This window comes from Leptodactylus fuscus, chromosome 6, assembly GCF_031893055.1.
Source record: "Leptodactylus fuscus isolate aLepFus1 chromosome 6, aLepFus1.hap2, whole genome shotgun sequence".
Classification (NCBI taxonomy): domain Eukaryota; kingdom Metazoa; phylum Chordata; class Amphibia; order Anura; family Leptodactylidae; genus Leptodactylus; species Leptodactylus fuscus.
The window spans coordinates 21,122,551-21,142,761 of NC_134270.1; the positions used below are offsets into that span (position 1 = coordinate 21,122,551).

The 20,211-nt window shown below is 40.9% G+C and overlaps 1 protein-coding gene across 1 annotated transcript; it reads left to right on the forward strand.

Moving 5' to 3' along the window:
- The first annotated feature begins 114 nt into the window (after positions 1–114).
- LOC142210346 (uncharacterized) lies at positions 115–19,747 on the forward strand. Its single transcript, XM_075279430.1, has 7 exons — positions 115–214; positions 4,452–4,938; positions 12,694–13,527; positions 13,662–13,775; positions 17,042–17,089; positions 17,244–17,385; positions 17,514–19,747. The coding sequence occupies exons 2-7, from the start codon at positions 4,453–4,455 to the stop codon at positions 18,296–18,298; spliced, it is 2,409 nt and encodes an 802-aa protein (XP_075135531.1). The 5' UTR covers positions 115–214; position 4,452; the 3' UTR covers positions 18,299–19,747.
- The last annotated feature ends 464 nt before the right edge of the window (positions 19,748–20,211 follow it).

Consider the following 20,211-nt stretch of genomic DNA (forward strand, 5'->3'; position numbering starts at 1 on the left):
GGCATTAGCGGAAACGACACGCCCCCGGGCTTGAATGACGTACAGAAGAATCGCCAATCAGAACGCTTCGGCGCCAAAACAGAGTAAACCACATTTCCCAGAAGGCCTAGCAACAACGGGTGGTTCGCAGTGACGTCACCTCGCTGCCGCAGCCAATCAGCCAGTCGGAAGAGTGTTGTTCCCTCCGAGCCGCACGCAGAGTGTCTGTGGGCAGGTAATGTGCGGGGGCGCAGGGGGCATGGACCCCATTCTGGATGGTCACCATCAGCACTACACAATGCGGGGTGACGGGGGCGCCATAGACCAGTGCTCGCCATTACCCCAAGTGTAGACAATAGGAGGAGACGGCGGAGTGAATGAGCTCATGTTTATTCATCACCGCATTGTACCGGAGCGCCCCGTGTGTATGTCATGTCTGGTGTCCGTATCCTACATCATGTCATAAATTGTACAACTGTATAGTGTATGTAACATGGGAGGGGGCAAAGACTATACAGCCATGTAATAACGGTATAATATAGGCATCATAGTGGGGCAAAGACTAATACAGACATATAACCGTACTAGCTGGTACCCGCGACTTGGTCTGCGGTGATTGTAGCAGTGGGTATATACAGGCGCGGGTAAGGTTTTCATACTGTGTATAAGGGATGGGATATGAAATGTAAGTTTGTATCTTGTTGTTGCTGTAATTCAGAGAATACGTGAGACTTTTGTGTTGAAGTTACTTTGTATTTGAGCTGCTATATATACAGTGTTGTGAGAAACTTTAGCTATACAAGCTATACAAATATTTTTCCTGTTTGGTAAACGCCGTAGCGGGAAAAATGGTCAAAAGTGCCAAACCACCGTTTTTTCACTGTTTTGATTCTGATAAAAATTTGAATAAAAAGTGATCAAAGCAATAACATTTCGCGAAAATGGTAGAACTACAAAGTACACCCAGTCCCGCAAAAAAAGACGCCCTATACATCCCCGTACACACACGTATAAAAAAGTTACGGCCGTCGGAATATGGCGACTTTTCAAAAAAAAATTTTTTAACACAGTTTTGGATTTTTATAAGGGGTCAAAATGTAAATAAAACCATATAAATTTACTATCACCGGCATCGTAACGAAACACAGAATACGGGGGACATGTCATTTTGGTTGCACAGTGAACGCCGTAAAACCAAAGCCCGTAAGAAAGTCGCAGAAATGCATTTTTTCTTCAAATCCACCCCATTCTGAATTTTTTTCCTGCTTCCCAGTACATTATATAGAATAAATAATGGTGGCATCATGAAGAAATATTTGCCCCGCAAAAATTAAGACCTCATATGGCTCTGGGAGCGGAGAAATAAAAAAGTTATGGGGTTTAGAAGGAGAGGAGTCAAAAACGAAAATCAAAAAATGCCATTGGCGGGAAGGGGTTAACTTCAAATACTTCTGTCCCAAAGTCACTATGTAAAGTTTCTCACAACACCGTGTATATAGCAGCTCAAATACAAAGTAACTTCAACACAAAAGTCTCACGTATTCTCTGAATTACAGCAAAAACAAGATACAAACATACTTACATTTCATATCCCATACCTTATACACAGTACGAAAACCTTACCCGCGCCTGTATATACCCACTGCTACAATCACCGCAGACGAAGTCGCGGGTACCAGCTAGTGTATCATAGTGGGGCAAAGACTAATACAGCCATATAACCGTATAATATATGTATCATATAGGGGCAAAGACTAATACAGCTATATAACCGTATAATATATGTATCATTGTGGGGCAAAGACTAATACAGCAATATAACTGTATAATATATGGGGCCACACGGTGGCTCAGTGGTTAGCACTGCAACCTTGCAGCGCTGGAGTCCTGGTGTTCAAATCCCGCCAAGGGCATAAAACCATCTGCAAGGAGTTTGTATGTTCTCCCTGTGTTTGCATGGATTTCCATCCCATATTCCAAAAAAGACATAGTGATAGGGAAAAATGTGCATTGTGAGCCCTATGTGGGGCTCACAATCTACATAAAAAAAAAAAAAAGTATAATATATGTATCATAGTGGGGCAAAGACTAATAAAGCCATATAACGTAAAGTATTTCTATCATAGGGGGACAAAGACTAATATAGCAATATAACAGTACAGTATATGTATTATAGAGGGGGGGAGACAATACATCCATATCGCTGTACAGTATATGTGTCAATGGGATGGCAAAGAGTAATACAGCCATATAATAGGTCAATGCGTGTATTAAAGCAGTGCACAGTTTAATATATCCATGTAACAATACAATATATTGTTGCAAGGGCATTAAAAAGTAAGGGAGCGTTCACACTACTGTCGGTGTCCGACAGCTAGTGTCTGATGCTAATGTCCGTGCAAAATTTTGCATGGACATTAGCATCGGACACTAGCTGTGTCCGTTACATCTTGCATTGATTTAATGGGACATCGGGTGCGTTCTTTTACAGTCCGTGGGTGTCCTTAACTGTCCGTTCACAAAGATGTCCGACTTTTCAAGCGGACAGCAAAAACCTACATGTAGGCAGAAGGTGCACGATGAGACTTCCGGGGTGCACCGAGAGGCCAATTAGCATATGAATAAAAATGGGCTCATTCAAAAACCACTGAGGCGATTTACATACAAAAGATAGGTGTGGAATAGCCTTTCTAAAGGCCATGGAAGGATGTACTTGGTTAAAAATGACTTTTCCCAATGATGGAGCCCCTTTAATCCTCCCAGCCGTTTTTTGAATTAGCCCGCTTTTATTGATATGCTGTTGTTAGCGTAGAAATCAGTTCTTTGTGAGACAAATCTCGTGAGATACTCTTGCCATGGGTCCATGGCCCTGCTTACTGATCGGGGGAGGGCACTTCGTTTTCTTGAATTTGAATTGCATTTTGGCCTAGTTTTTGGTTAATAAATAAGGACACACGGGAATCTGTTGTGCGGTGGTCTTCATCTGAGGTTGGATTTACCAGATTTGAGTTATTTTGCTTATTTCTGGAGAGCCAACATATTACACAACACTTTACAGATAGTATCATTTTGTATTGTGCCCTGATGTGTGTGTGTGGACTTATTTTAAGATTTACTTTTTTTTACTTCAAATAAAAAACCCCAACAATCTTTTAAAAATAAAAATCAATATTATACATGTGTGTGTATATATACTATACTAGCATTTGCCTGTGACTTCGTCCGCGGGTGGTCAGTGGGGACTACCCGCCTGCACCCGCGTACAGATTTGGATATGCGCAAGTACCCAACTCCCGGGCGGCCCCCTTTACCCCCTCCCAAATTCGTGTTCTGTGTGACCCCCGGTGATGCTGGTCTCTGGGCCCAACCCCCTCAAAATTCCTGTTGCAAGGGCAACTCTCCCGTGCGTCCCCATGCGGGTCTTTTTAAAGTAGTAACTCGTGGCTCCGGCCCACCCAAACCCTTGTAGCGCAGCCCCCTCCTCCCGTGCGCACCCCCAAACATCACCCCCGCGGCATCCCTGCTAAGGTGGCCCTGGGCACCTCTCTGGCTCACCAAGCCCCTTTTGCATGCACCCCAAAGTCCTCTACTGCGGGCACCGAGCGCTACAGTCCCCCGGGGTTACTCACACAGCCGATCCACGTGCCCTGCCACAGCGAGTGAGGCCGCGTGTCCGCTTCGCTCTGGAGCTGTGGGAATGCACCGTTGTTTCCGGAGCGCAGACTGTGCACACCCGATCGGCTCGTCCTGCTCCACATAGCCAGCCCGCATGCGAGCATCGTGCTGCAGTGATGCGAGCCGTCGACATTTCTTCCAGCTCACACTTCGTCCATCGGCCCACCCACAGGATGTAGTGGACCTATCGGTGCCCTGCCGAAGGGCCTGGGATGACGTCATCTCGGGTCCTGCAGCGTAGCCGGACCATACGTTCGCCGGTAGCGGTCGTGGTGTCAGGGATGAAGCGGCCTATGAAGTAGCCTATGTTTCCTTCCCGGTCACCATCCAGGTATGTGTGCAATCTCAGCCAAATCCATTCAGCGGATTGGCTGTGGTTGAGGAACAAACATGCAAACACACAAACTTTCACATTTATAGTATTATAGTAGGATATAGGATCGGATATGCACACATAAAAGACTGAACTTCTGCAATAGGTTAAACAGCTGCAGCGTGATATTTTGTCACAGAAGCCACCAAAAAAGCAGGCTTAAGGGCTATGAGGGCTGGTGCAGAATGGAGCACTGTAGACTGAGGTGGAGCAAGTCTTTCTCCTTCGGGTCATGTTTATTACAATGAGCAATTTTGATGTTCTGTAGCCGACCAGTGGCGTCAATCATACATAGGTTCCCATGTGCATTATACATTTTTTTGCAGGATGCCACTTTATGCTGTAGTACAGTCCGCTGTGTTATTCCACTTTGATGTAGATATCTGTGGCCGCTATCCATAACTCCTTGATCTCTATCTTGCAGGATGACGTCTTGTATGGTTAAGGGCTGCACTGTAACCTGGAGGAGCAATGCTCCTGGCCCAATTCTCCATTCATTTCCAGATAACATTGACTTGATAAAATCATGGCTGCTGCAGAGCGGGCTGGACTTCCACCGCATTGATGAAGTCTCACAAAACATACTTCAGGACAGGTCGCAATCTGAATATAGGATCTGTTCTCGCCACTTCCCCCCAGAATGCTACACAATGGTGGATGGGTTGAGGAGGATACTGAAGAAAGATGCTGTCCCCACTTTATTTGTTCAGCCATCTGTATACTCTTCTCCATTGGTGGACTCCAAGGTAGTCCAGATCAAAACTGAAGAATGTGATGACGACTCCTTACCACCATCACCAGCCGCCAGCGGGACGACTGCCTCCAACATGACTCCGCCGCCTCTGAAGTTGGAGCAGCGCCATTCCCAGTGTACCTCCACAAGTCCTCTCCACCCAGAACAGGATCAATCGGCAAGTCACTTCACACTGTCATTACAATACCAATAGTCAGGTCTTAGAGGAAATTCCCATCAGCTTAATTTCAGCTTGTTGCTTTTATACGTCACAGGCTCAGAACAACAGACTGAAAAGCTAATAAAGTTCTAGATGCAGGCAGAGCTAATGTTGTGACCGATTGTTGGTGAAAAAGAGGGCCTTGCACCCAAGATGCACCACATTTACTCATTTATGTCTGAAAACTGCCCCTGTCATTACAGTGGTTGTCAGTCCGTCCTGATCCTGTGGCAGATCGGAGCAATAGTATTAAATTCTAGTTATATTCTTGTATATAGGAGCATTATTATAGTAGTTATATTCTTGTATATAGGAGCATTATTATAGTAGTTATATTCTTGTATATAGGAGCATTATTATAGTAGTTATATTCTTGTACATAGGAGTAGTATTATAGTAGTTATATTCTTGTACATAGGAGCAGTATTATAGTAGTTATATTCTTGTACATAGGAGTAGTATTATAGTAGTTATATTCCTGTACATAGGAGCAGTATTATAGTAGTTATATTCTTGTACATAGGAGCAGTATTATAGTAGTTATATTCTTGTACATAGGAGTAGTATTATAGTAGTTATATTCTTGTACATAGGAGCATTATTATAGTAGTTATATTCTTGTACATAGGAGGTAGTATTATAGTAGTTATATTCTTGTCCATAGGAGCATTATTATAGTAGTTATATTCTTGTCCATAGGGGGCAGTATTATAGTAGTTATATTCTTGTATATAGGAGCAGTATTATAGTAGTTATATTCTTGTATATAGGAGCATTATTATAGTAGTTATATTCTTGTACATAGGAGCAGTATTATAGTAGTTATATTCTTGTACATAGGAGTAGTATTATAGTAGTTATATTCCTGTACATAGGAGCAGTATTATAGTAGTTATATTCTTGTACATAGGAGGTAGTATTATAGTAGTTATATTCTTGTACATAGGAGCATTATTATAGTAGTTATATTCTTGTACATAGGAGCAGTATTATAGTAGTTATATTCTTGTACATAGGAGTAGTATTATAGTAGTTATATTCCTGTACATAGGAGCATTATTATAGTAGTTATATTCTTGTATATAGGAGCATTATTATAGTAGTTATATTCTTGTACATAGGAGTAGTATTATAGTAGTTATATTCCTGTACATAGGAGCAGTATTATAGTAGTTATATTCTTGTACATAGGAGCAGTATTATAGTAGTTATATTCTTGTACATAGGAGGTAGTATTATAGTAGTTATATTCTTGTACATAGGAGCATTATTATAGTAGTTATATTCTTGTACATAGGAGGTAGTATTATAGTAGTTATATTCTTGTCCATAGGAGCATTATTATAGTAGTTATATTCTTGTCCATAGGGGGCAGTATTATAGTAGTTATATTCTTGTACATAGGAGTAGTATTATAGTAGTTATATTCTTGTACATAGGAGTAGTATTATAGTAGTTATATTCCTGTACATAGGAGCAGTATTATAGTAGTTATATTCTTGTCCATAGGAGCATTATTATAGTAGTTATATTCTTGTCCATAGGGGGCAGTATTATAGTAGTTATATTCTTGTACATAGGGGGCAGTATTATAGTAGTTATATTCTTGTCCATAGGGGGCAGTATTATAGTAGTTATATTCTTGTATATAGGAGCAGTATTATAGTAGTTATATTCTTGTACATAGGAGTAGTATTATAGTAGTTATATTCCTGTACATAGGAGCAGTATTATAGTAGTTATATTCTTGTACATAGGAGCAGTATTATAGTAGTTATATTCTTGTACATAGGAGGCAGTATTATAGTAGTAATATTCTTGTACATAGGAGTAGTATTATAGTAGTTATATTCCTGTACATAGGAGCAGTATTATAGTAGTTATATTCTTGTACATAGGAGCAGTATTATAGTAGTTATATTCTTGTACATAGGAGTAGTATTATAGTAGTTATATTCTTGTACATAGGAGTAGTATTATAGTAGTTATATTCTTGTACATAGGAGTAGTATTATAGTAGTTATATTCTTGTACATAGAGGCAGTATTATAGTAGTTATATTCTTGTACATAGGAGCATTATTATAGTAGTTATATTCTTGTCCATAGGGGGCAGTATTGTAGTAGTTATATTCTTGTATATAGGAGCAGTATTATAGTAGTTATATTGTACATAGGAGCAGTATTATAGTAGTTATATTCTTGAAGCATATAGAAAAGGATAGTAGGATCTGCTCGACCAGGTAAGTTAAAAAATAACTTTTAATCCGACATGGTTAAAAAACACACAAAAGAAAATAGATGTGAAATGACAAAAAAGAAGAAAAATGGTGATTAAAACCACATTCTGATAGCTCTAGCTGACGCGTTTCAAGACACAAGGTCTCTTACTCATAGCTTTGCTTCTAGATACTGAGGTTGACACTTCCGTTTAAATGCTGAATAACTGGTATACCACACCTATTAACCACATGTTCTTAATTATATCTGTCAACAAAGGGAAAAACAGCACATTTCTATAATATGTAACAATTCACACTCCTATGATTACATTACAATGTCGATAACAATCACAAACCCATTAGACTTAGGATACAAAAAGCTATCTTGCTTATAATCAAAAAACAAATAGTTGTGACTTTGCATCCCCACAACTGGTCAATACGGTGTTTATTTAGTCGGCTGAACCAGCCTAATTGCGTCTGTGGGTATTAGCATAACAGTGTATGTCTCAAGGGTTAATGTATTTATGTGTCCTGTAAAGCTATTCATACATACGATCTAGTCTGCAAATACATGATAAAGGGAATTGTATTCACTCCTTTAGAACACACTCGATTTGCCTGCTATTAACCCTAGGTGTCACTTTATGCAAGATAAAACAAAGCACCGCAAACAACCCTCAGGCTCAATTCACAAGGTGGGTGTAATTTTAGGATACTGATGTTGGTTGGTTTGACCTACATAGTATGCAGTTTAATTGTTAAATGTAGGTATGGTCAAATCGCTAATCTGTGTACAAAAAGACATTGTATGTATAGGTTTTACAAATAATTTTTTTAAAAGGACTGTGTAATATATATATACTAATCTGTAGAGAGTTTTTTTTCTCCTATAACTACAAGTTGTCAATAGAAGTTAAATTATGAGAGTTAATGTCAATTCATACAATGTCTATGTAGTATATATAATAGACTTTTTTAATATTGACCATATTAATAAATTAGTGCTAGATCCGACTTTGAGTTCATCCCTGCCGGATACCTACTACCAAAACGGAGGATCCAAAGGGCTTCTTTCTTATGTAAGATCTTCTTAAAGTCCCCTCCTCTATGGTTTAATTCTACTTTCTCAATGCCCCAGAATCGCAGTGTGTCCACCTGACCAGTGTGAAAACTGGCAAAGTGCCTAGAGGCACCTGAGATGTTGTCAGTGACTGCTTTGGAGCTGTCTCTAATGTGCTCCTGAACTCTTGTTTTCAGTAGGCGAGTTGTGCTTCCAACATAGTCAATGTTGCACGATAAACATCTGATGCAATATACAACATAGGATGTATTACAATCCATCCTTGAGTTGCAGGTATGTTTATAATTGGTTGCACAGCTAGTTAATTCTTTTAAGTCATAGGTATATTTGCAGGTTTTGCACTTAGGTTTCATGCACTTATAAAAACCTTTATTAAGGGGATTGGTGGAATTAGTGATTTGTAAAAAGCTTGGTGCCAGTTGATTCCCTAGCGTCGCACCCCTTCTCGCTACGTACTGAACTCCGGATTGCAGTATGTTACTTGTGGTGTTATCTATCTCTAATATTGGGAGATGCCTTTGTATAATATTACGGATTTCTGTGTATTCCAAACTATATGGAGTTGAAAAAACTATCGGAGAAACCATTTCTCCGGTTCCCTCCGCTGTTTTGTCTAATAGCAAAGTTTTCCTTTCTTTTTTATTAACTTTTTTCAAAGCTCTTGCGGTCATCCAATTTGGGTAGCCTCTCTGTTTAAGGCGATTGATTACAATATTACTCTCTCTATCAAAGTCACTTGTATTACTGCAAGCCCGTTTGACTCGCACCAGTTCCCCCACGGGGATACCCCTGATGGTACTTTTTGGGTGGCTACTGGACGCCCTGAGGATACCATTTCCTGCAGTGGGCTTTCTGTAAAGTGTTGTGGTAACATATCCTGTTTGTAAAGAACCCCTTAAAGTTATGTCCAAAAAATCAATACTATGCAAATTATGTTGAAAAGTAAAGGTTAAACCTAGTTGATTGGAATTCAAAAATAAAATAAATTCTGGTATGGGCGCCACATCTCCACACCATACGATGAGTATATCATCGATGTAGCGCCCATACCAGAAAATAAAACTTCGAAAAGGGTTGATGGGTGACAAGATGAAATCTTCTTCCCATTTGGACAAAAACAGATTTGCTAAGGATGGGGAAAAGGGGGCACCCATAGGGGCCCCCCGAATCTGTAAATAAAAAGTGTTTAGAAACAAGAAAAAATTATGTTTTAACAAAAAACCGGCAACTGTCAAAATATATTCGTTGGTAGGAGCTGTGTACAGACTGTATTTATATAAATGGTATCCCAGGGCGTCCAGAGCTTCCCCGTGGGGGATACTGGGGTACAGAGAGCAGATGTCGCAAGTAAGCCATGATTTGTCACTGCTCCACTCAAATTTTTCAAAAATGGTGTGGAGATGTGGCGCCCATACCAGAATTTATTTTATTTTTGAATTCCAATCAACTAGGTTTAACCTTTACTTTTCAACATAATTTGCATAGTATTGATTTTTTGGACATAACTTTAAGGGGTTCTTTACAAACAGGATATGTTACCACAACACTTTACAGAAAGCCCACTGCAGGAAATGGTATCCTCAGGGCGTCCAGTAGCCACCCAAAAAGTACCATCAGGGGTATCCCCGTGGGGGAACTGGTGCGAGTCAAACGGGCTTGCAGTAATACAAGTGACTTTGATAGAGAGAGTAATATTGTAATCAATCGCCTTAAACAGAGAGGCTACCCAAATTGGATGACCGCAAGAGCTTTGAAAAAAGTTAATAAAAAAGAAAGGAAAACTTTGCTATTAGACAAAACAGCGGAAGGAACCGGAGAAATGGTTTCTCCGATAGTTTTTTCAACTCCATATAGTTTGGAATACACAGAAATCCGTAATATTATACAAAGGCATCTCCCAATATTAGAGATAGATAACACCACAAGTAACATACTGCAATCCGGAGTTCAGTACGTAGCGAGAAGGGGTGCGACGCTAGGGAATCAACTGGCACCAAGCTTTTTACAAATCACTAATTCCACCAATCCCCTTAATAAAGGTTTTTATAAGTGCATGAAACCTAAGTGCAAAACCTGCAAATATACCTATGACTTAAAAGAATTAACTAGCTGTGCAACCAATTATAAACATACCTGCAACTCAAGGATGGATTGTAATACATCCTATGTTGTATATTGCATCAGATGTTTATCGTGCAACATTGACTATGTTGGAAGCACAACTCGCCTACTGAAAACAAGAGTTCAGGAGCACATTAGAGACAGCTCCAAAGCAGTCACTGACAACATCTCAGGTGCCTCTAGGCACTTTGCCAGTTTTCACACTGGTCAGGTGGACACACTGCGATTCTGGGGCATTGAGAAAGTAGAATTAAACCATAGAGGAGGGGACTTTAAGAAGATCTTACATAAGAAAGAAGCCCTTTGGATCCTCCGTTTTGGTAGTAGGTATCCGGCAGGGATGAACTCAAAGTCGGATCTAGCACTAATTTATTAATATGGTCAATATTAAAAAAGTCTATTATATATACTACATAGACATTGTATGAATTGACATTAACTCTCATAATTTAACTTCTATTGACAACTTGTAGTTATAGGAGAAAAAAAACTCTCTACAGATTAGTATATATATATTACACAGTCCTTTTAAAAAAATTATTTGTAAAACCTATACATACAATGTCTTTTTGTACACAGATTAGCGATTTGACCATACCTACATTTAACAATTAAACTGCATACTATGTAGGTCAAACCAACCAACATCAGTATCCTAAAATTACACCCACCTTGTGAATTGAGCCTGAGGGTTGTTTGCGGTGCTTTGTTTTATCTTGCATAAAGTGACACCTAGGGTTAATAGCAGGCAAATCGAGTGTGTTCTAAAGGAGTGAATACAATTCCCTTTATCATGTATTTGCAGACTAGATCGTATGTATGAATAGCTTTACAGGACACATAAATACATTAACCCTTGAGACATACACTGTTATGCTAATACCCACAGACGCAATTAGGCTGGTTCAGCCGACTAAATAAACACCGTATTGACCAGTTGTGGGGATGCAAAGTCACAACTATTTGTTTTTTGATTATAAGCAAGATAGCTTTTTGTATCCTAAGTCTAATGGGTTTGTGATTGTTATTGTCATTGTAATGTAATCATAGGAGTGTGAATTGTTACATATTATAGAAATGTGCTGTTTTTCCCTTTGTTGACAGATATAATTAAGAACATGTGGTTAATAGGTGTGGTATACCAGTTATTCAGCATTTAAACGGAAGTGTCAACCTCAGTATCTAGAAGCAAAGCTATGAGTAAGAGACCTTGTGCCTTGAAACGCGTCAGCTAGAGCTATCAGAATGTGGTTTTAATCACCATTTTTCTTCTTTTTTGTCATTTCACATCTATTTTCTTTTGTGTGTTTTTTAACCATGTCGGATTAAAAGTTATTTTTTAACTTACCTGGTCGAGCAGATCCTACTATCCTTTTCTATATGCTTCAACTACAAAGTGCCTTAGTCAGAGGCCAGGATCGTGCACCCAGGAATTATAAGGACTTATCAAGCTAACTGGAGGTGGTGAGCTATATGCTTATTTTTCTTATCTATTTATAGTTATATTCTTGTACATAGGAGGTAGTATTATAGTAGTTATATTCTTGTACAAAGGAGTAGTATTATAGCAGTTATATTCTTGTACATAGGGGCAGTATTATACTTGTTATATTCTTGTACATAGGGGGCAGTATTATACTTGTTATATTCTTGTACATAGGGGGCAGTATTATAGTAGTTATATTCTTGTACATAGGAGCAGTATTATAGTAGTTATATTCTTGTACATAGGAGCAGTATTATAGTAGTTATATTCTTGTACATAAGAGGTAGTATTATAGTAGTTATATTCTTGTACAAAGGAGTAGTATTATAGCAGTTATATTCTTGTACATAGGGGGCAGTATTATACTTGTTATATTCTTGTACATAGGGGGCAGTATTATAGTAGTTATATTCTTGTACATAGGAGCAGTATTATAGTAGTTATATTCTTGTACATAGGAGCAGTATTATAGTAGTTATATTCTTGTACATAGGAGCAGTATTATAGTAGTTATATTCTTGTACATAGGGGGCAGTATTATAGTAGTTATATTCTTGTACATAGGGGGCAGTATTATAGTAGTTATATTCTTGTACATAGGGGGCAGTATTATACTAGTTATATTCTTGTACATAGGAGCAGTATTATAGTAGTTATATTCTTGTACATAGGAGCAGTATTATAGTAGTTATATTCTTGTACATAGGGGGCAGTATTATACTAGTTATATTCTTGTACATAGGGGGCAGTAGTTATATTCTCATTCTAGATAACCTCCACTGACTAGTTTTTATTTTACAGGGGGAGGTTACGTCTAGATGCATTGTTACGGACTGTCCAAATTTCATGGAGATCCAACATCCATCTGTCACTGTACATATGTTTCCAAACAACTTTTCTAGAGTAAAGTTGTGGCTTCAGCAAACAGGCCAGAACTTTGGTGACCTTGACCTTGCTGCCAGGCAGATTTTGGACATGAGCCCCTCTGAGAGATTTGGAATGTGCTCTGACCATTTTGCCCCCAGCAGTTACATGATCCATGGTGCAGTTGTAAAGCTGAAACCAGATGCTATACCCACTATATTTCCAGGCCTTCAGAGAAACATTGTAAAGGAAGAGGAGGTGGAGTTACCGTTTCATTCTGATTCCAGCTTTGATGGATCTTACCGTTCCCATGAACACCTCAATGTGTATGCTGATTATAACCACAATCTGAGACATGTGGCCACCAACACTGACCCCTACTGGGGAGTGCGCAGCATTGGTGTGCTCACCAGACCGATACTTGTCCGGGAAGCTTCTACCTCCACGCGAATGGGAAAATTTTTTAATGGTTTGAAGCCCCTCCGCTGTACTGCAGACAAAGCCATTCAATGTTCAGAGTTTGAACTCAATCGTAGACATGATTCCTGGAACGTTAGACCCGACTACCTTTATAGGTTTGGTCCAGCTGTGCCACCAAGAGACATGACTATGGGAGAGTCTGACAGAATTGGACCAAACCAGGAAACAGAAGAACCAGGTCTGCAGAACTGGACAGCGTTAATGCAGGGACTGACTCCGGACAATTCCCGATTACCCAGAAATGTCCCTGTAAAAGACAGCAGGTTATTTTTTGCAATGGAGGAAGTGATGGTAAGCCAAGTTCATATGTACACGATGTTCATATGTTCATGATCCGTACACAGTGAGTCCCAGGTTACTCTAAGGACACGCAGTATAGTTGTATAATTCCTCCTTTATCCAGTGACTATTTCTTGTCTCTTCAGGTCTCGCTCATGCAGCATCTGCTAAACACTCCTTTTATTGAAGAAGCTTCCAAGCTCATGACACAGAAATTCTTAAATCAAGTCCTGGAGATAGTTGCTCTTCTAACTGGAGATGTAAGTGTCTGATTGTTTTTCGCCTAAATCCTTTTAAAAGGGATGTCATTCATATGGATAAGCCATAGATATCTTATTAGCGGGGGGGCTGACAGCCAGCCCATACATGAATCCTGTACAATCAGAAACAGGGGGCTCCATGCCCTCTAAAACAGTGGTCCCCAAACTTTTTTCCACCAGGGACCAGTTTCAGCAAGACAATTTTTCTATGGCCCGGTGGGGGCGGGAAGGGGTGTGGTTGGGGACGGGGTTAAGCATGGGGGTGTAGATTACTAATGACAGACACTTATGAAGATGGCTACTGATGACGGCTATCACTCCTAATGCTGCTATTAACTTCACTACAGCTACATTACATGTCACAGGGACAAGTGACGTGTAATGTAGTTGCCCAAAGTTTGGTAGGCGAGTGCGGGGTGGAGCCAAGACCCGCTGCATGTTCTGCATAGTACTAGAATCCCGGACATACAGCGGCTCCCGGCTCAACCCCGCACTTTGCTCACCTTATCCCGATGAGCAACAACCAAGCGTCAGTGACTCCTCGCCGCCGGGAGGCGGACCGGTGCAACATGCTCCGTGGCCCGGTACTAGTCTGCGGACTGGCGGTTGGGGACCCCTGGTCTATAGTGGCCGGGCAGCATTGCTACAGCTTAGCCCCAGTTGACGTCAATAGGAGTTGAGTTGCAGTAACAGCCCTGTACGTGTACAGAACTGTCTGTTTCTGGCACTGTTTTGTGCAGGGATTATATGCAAACCCAAGCAGTTTTGTGGGTGTTTACTGTTGACCCCCACTGTTAAGATTTTTATGGCCTATTCTAAGGATACCCCTTTAAAGGGTCACTGTCATTTCTACAAGCTTTGTATAAAACTATAGTAAATGCAAATTTAGGAACAATTATTAATAATACATTTAATTTATATAGCGCCAACATATTCCGCAGCACTTTACAAATTGTAGGGATCAAGTACAGACAAAAAAAGATACATTACAAAGGAATAGTCAATTGAAGCCATGGGACTGAGGGCCCTGCTCGCAAGAGCTTGCAATATATGAACATTTACAACCTATAAGAATTATAATGCCTCTTTCTACACTTCATATGGGTCTTTTCCTCCTCCCAGCAGTCTGAAATCTATGCTATATTCATCTTGCAGTCACATGCATCACATTACACACATCAATTGAAGTCTATGGAAAGGGAATGTGTGAACCAGAAGTAAGGGAGATAGAAGCAGTGACAGAGGTTTAGTCTAATGCTTCAGCAAAAAAGGAAGTTTCTATCACAACTAGAGCACTGTACTCAAATCTGTACATGTCAGTGCATCTCTACCTATGTCCTGCATGCTGTTGTGAGTGAGAGAAACAGTTATAGAGCAGATTCTTCTCTACTTACCATATGCAGTGTATGGCAGCTAGCCGCCACACACCAGCTCAAGGACTATTGTAAACCACAAACAGAGCTAAAACTGATAAATTCTGCAAAATGCAGGTCACATAATGGCCAGAAAGTGTTACTCCTTATGTACTGTTCACACATGGCAGGCTCAACAATCTTAAAACAAGTGCAACTGCAGTAGCACAGTAGATATGGGAATATAACTGACTAAACAACACAAAGTGTAAGGCAACGTACACCGTTCTAAAAGAGCAGGGAGATACAGTGATATATAAAGAGGTGAGAAGCGGCCACTGCAATGTCAGCAAAAAAGAACAATAAAAATACCACCCAGTCACACACCACACCGTCTTACCCTCCCCCACCCATAGGCACATTCAATAAATCTGTGATCTCAGAGCTGTTCAGTCGTCTTAACCATATTTTATCAAACGTATAGGGACATTTCCTACTCTGGTATAGCAGCTGATAAGGCAGAACATATTTGTTAATAAGTTGAATGCTCAAGAGATGTTATGTCTGGAGATTTCCATCTCATAAGTAAAGGAGAGCTCAACCTCCCTCCAATCCTCAGCCATCAGCTCAGGAATGTCTTGTTGCCGCCCTGTCCTATGGACAAGGACCTGCAGATTCCATTAAGTCATAGACTTGTATTAAATGTTTAGGAAGGTTAGGGGTCCCAAGGAGATTCCACAGTTTTGAGAAGCCCAACTCGGTGTCAAGGGAGCCAAACTGAGCCATAAAGCCATTTTGTGATTGAAGATAGTGAAAGAAGACTTGCCATGAGAGCCCAGGACGCCCCACGAATTCTCTGGAGGGGAGGAGGCCACTTTCAATGGATAAAAACTGACCCAGGAATTTCACCCCAGCCCTCATACATATCATTTCCCCAGATAGGACCCAAAGGAGTGACAAATGGGGAGTCCTCGGGGTGGCAAGTGGGTAGGTTTTCCCCTGAGGATAGTATGAGCTACTCTCCAAACTTGGACTACAATCCTGATCAGTAGCGGCTCAGCACATGGGGGTTTATATCTATAGAGAACGTTAACCAAACTTTCATAAGAACCAACTAGCGCCCCTTCAAGTGCTGCAGCTTCATTACTCAAATCAAGGTCTATGCACTAATGGAGATCTACTAACTGGGAGTCTAAATAAATATACATATTGGGAGCTGCCATACCCCCGGGATGTAGAAGCTTGAAGCATGGGGTAACCAGACATAGCCAGTAAAACCTGTGTATCACGCTGTCGAATTGGCAAAAATATGGCACAAGTGTGAAATAGATCTAACGTTTTGGGTAGATAAATCATTTTAGAAAGACTTAATCTGCTGTGGAGTGATAGAGGAAGGGACGGCCATGATTGAAGCTGCCTCTTAGTAGAGGCCACTAGGGGATGAATCTTAAGGGTTTGATACTCCAATAAGTTGAGAGACACCCGAACCCCTAAATATTGAAATTGTGAAACCTGCAGGGGGCGCTGAAAGGTCCTTCCACGGAGTATTTTGTAGAGATGACTAGTATATTTTAAGAGATTGTGCAAGTGCAGCATTATGGAGGCCGTATATAGCCAGAGCGTCCTCCACGATTCTCCTACCTGCCTGGAATAGAGGATTTATGTGTGAACCTCTGTAGATATTGCCCAGAATGCACACTAGGACTCTTCACTTCCCACACAGCATCATTTGTCTTTAGTAGATTTTTGGACAAGTCTCCTGGACTCAGTAACCTGCCGCTGTATAGCAAGATGGGGTTAAGTCTGACAACTTTATTATAGTGCCTGATTGGGCGTATACAATAGTAAAGACTTAAAAACACACATCATCCTATTCTCTAATTTCTTACGTGTCTTGTGCCTTTTTCTGTATAGAAATGGGAGCTTGCTGAGAGGGACGACCCCCCGGACAGTCCAGAGGAGGTGAGTGCTGTCTTACAAGTCACTACAATGCTTCACCTTTGCTACCATCACATTGTGTATGAAAGTTTAATCTTGTCCTCTGCCCTTTGCCATTCTTGCTGTCCATTTACATGATATGTGATGGAATCGCTCACCCTGATTTCCTGTGTTGCAGGTACCAGTGAAGTACGATGACATTGCCATGTATTTCTCCATGGAGGAGTGGGACTATATTAAAGCACACAAGGAGCTTTACAGTGACGTAGTTGTGGAGGAGCCTCAGGAGCTCACCGAATTGCCAGAGGATACAGATTCAGGTGAGGTGGGCACTTGTCCATACTGGTGAAGTTCTGCATTCATTTGTGTGGACACTTTTCTCCTATTCTTAAGAACTTTTGCAGCCATATGCAGAGATCCTTACTTGTCTTCTGCTCCTTCATAACAGATGAATCGGTCAGCGAGGAAGAAGCCAAAGAGGTCACAAAGCAGCCAAACTCTCCAGAATGGCTGCCGGAGGGCGCTGTCAGTGAGTACAGCGGGTCAGAGCTATTGTCTGATGAAGAGGATGGAGAAGACTCTATGCAAGGAGAGGAGGACTTTACAGTAAGTCTTCCAGGCTCTTCCAGTTTCCTTAAGGACGATGGGGCATCCAATGGAAGCTCTAAAATGAAGAAATATAATTTACTACATAAGAAGGGCCGAATCTATCACTGTAAGAAGTGCGACATGTCCTTCCCTAAAAGACTGGCGTTCAAAAGGCACTTGAAGTCCCAAAAGCACTTGAAGAGCTTTGAGGAAGAAGTGGACGTGGAGTGTGAGGACTGTGGCCAAGTATTTGTCACTAAATCCTTGCTGATCAAGCATAGGGCAGAGAATCACGCTGTCAAACGTTACGCCTGCACCATCTGCGGCATACAGTACGACTACAAATCACAGTTCATCATTCACCAGAGGGCTCACACCGGAGAAAAACCCTTCGAGTGTGAACAGTGTGGAAGAAAATTCGGCCATAAGTGCAGTCTGCTTGTTCACCAGAGAAGACACACAAAAGGAAAGACTGTGTCCTGCAGCAAGTGTGACCACCGATTCGACACCAAGTCCCAGTTGGCTAGACACGAGAAGATTCACGATCACGAGAAGCCCATTATGTGCCGCTTGTGCGGGAAACGCTTTGCACATAAATCACATTTCATGAAACATAAATGGGCTTTCCACCATGAAGAGATATAGCGGTAGAGACACGACTACTTGTAGAACTATGTGCTTGTGCTTTTCTAATTGTGAACGTTCACCACAAGTGCCACAGTGCCAGGTACACTTCACCGTCTGAGGAGGAACAGACTGACTTCAGTATGGTTTTGGAAGTTAGAAGTTTTTTTGTTTTTGATCCTTGTTTCTCTGTCATCCATAGGGAGGCAGCTCCCGATTATACTCTGCGGAGTGACTCCTCTTTTTATTTTCCCCTCTTGGATGGTGACGTGAGAGTTTAGGTTGTAGTTAGAGACTGAATATGTAGAACTTGTAGGAGGGTCCTGAACCATAGGATGCATAGTGATCTCACTGCGGGTGACCCCTGTCTCTGGTCTATGAGGTTTGGCTAGTAGCTGTTATACGTAGGGAGGAAGATAGTGGGCTGCAGACACCTCTGACGCTCCTCATTTCTGTAGCCACTTGTGCTTGGATTTGACAACTGCCCCCCACCCCCACCCCATGTAAACACCATTCTTCAGGCTCTTGGCAAACAGTAGATGACTATCACTAGAAGGTTTACTCAAGTAAGTACAGTTCCCCTCAATATAGCTAGTCCCTGTCACATCCCTTACTGGCTCATGCATCCATTATAAGCAGTCCCCTGGAGACCCCCACCTGCATCTCTATGTATAATGACAGTATTATAGTATATATAGTTCTGTTTGTTCTTACTTTGTACATTGCTCAGTTTTGTCTCCTTAGCGCTGTCTTGCACTACTTGTATTAGGAGCTAGAGATCATGCGTTTCTCCATTGTAGCACTTAAAGATATTTCACATGAGATGATGACCTTAACCTCCGGTTTACTTGGCTCTTGAGGAAGCCTTGACTATGACTGAAAAGGAAGATAGGAAGCCGAGGAGATGTATGCGAGGAAGCCTCGACACAGAGGTCAGTGCTTGTGAAGCATGTACTAAAGGGCTGGTAACTTACATGGACCCTCGTATTCAGCAACAGAGTCAGGGTTGTCTTTTGCAAAGTTAGTTCCTAGACATAGATGTTAGACTTGTTTAGGATCCTTTTAGTTCTTTGCTGTCCCTGTATTGTGTGTATTTCTTCTCTAACATGTGCGCTCTCACTAAAGTAGAACAACGATGTTTGTGTCGGGTCTCCAGACATCAGGTCATCTTCATGTAGACGTTCCAGTATTAGACCAGGTGCTGGTACCGGCAATATTGACATCTGGGGAAGTTGTATACACCATGATATTAACATAATTCGTCTTTACACAAACTCTACCTTATTATTAATAATAAAATCTACAATTTTAATACAATGTGTTACCAGAGGATGTTTATACTGGAGCGTGGAGGCCTCAAAACCAGAGGAGAATAAAACTAATGTGAAACCTGCTTTATGGGAACCTGGTTTATCTGCTGACTCTGTACTAAGCATGCGCACGACATGGTGATAGGGACATAACACATCAGAAGCCTTATTGTGTATACTGGAATATTTCTTTAGTGTTCACATTCATTCAGAATATAAGAGCACATCGGGTACACACGGAGGACAGACAGTGTGCTGTAAGTTATCAGGACTTCTCTATAATGGGATTTGGACCTGTTTATAGCAAAAATATACATAAATACTAGACTGAAATATTGGACAAAACATGGTCAGATTCTGTCAGTGCTGGATTCTCCACCAAAATGATTGACAGACTCTACAGTAAGTCAGTTGAGTCTATCATGGGTCATTGGTATTATGGTACAATAAGTCTGGCATTGCTGTGTGATATGTTAGTAGTGTGTAGATGTAGTAGGGTTAGCTGGTTCCATCATCACTCTCATTCGATATTTTCAGTGGTGTCTCGGATGCTGCAGATTATATAATTGTCCCATGGTTGTACTGGGTGCTGTGTAATACTTCATGAGTAGTGCACCTCGCCAT

What these genes read in the sequence shown, in the direction of transcription:
- LOC142210346 (XM_075279430.1), top strand. Translation starts at nt 4,453, where the DNA reads ATGACGTCTTGTATGGTTAAGGGCTGCACTGTAACCTGGAGGAGCAAT. An exon ending in TTGCTCTTCTAACTGGAGAT is followed by an intron (nt 13,776 to 17,041) that starts GTAAGTGTCTGA and finishes TTTTCTGTATAG; the next exon opens with AAATGGGAGCTTGCTGAGAG. An exon ending in GCCAGAGGATACAGATTCAG is followed by an intron (nt 17,386 to 17,513) that starts GTGAGGTGGGCA and finishes CCTTCATAACAG; the next exon opens with ATGAATCGGTCAGCGAGGAA.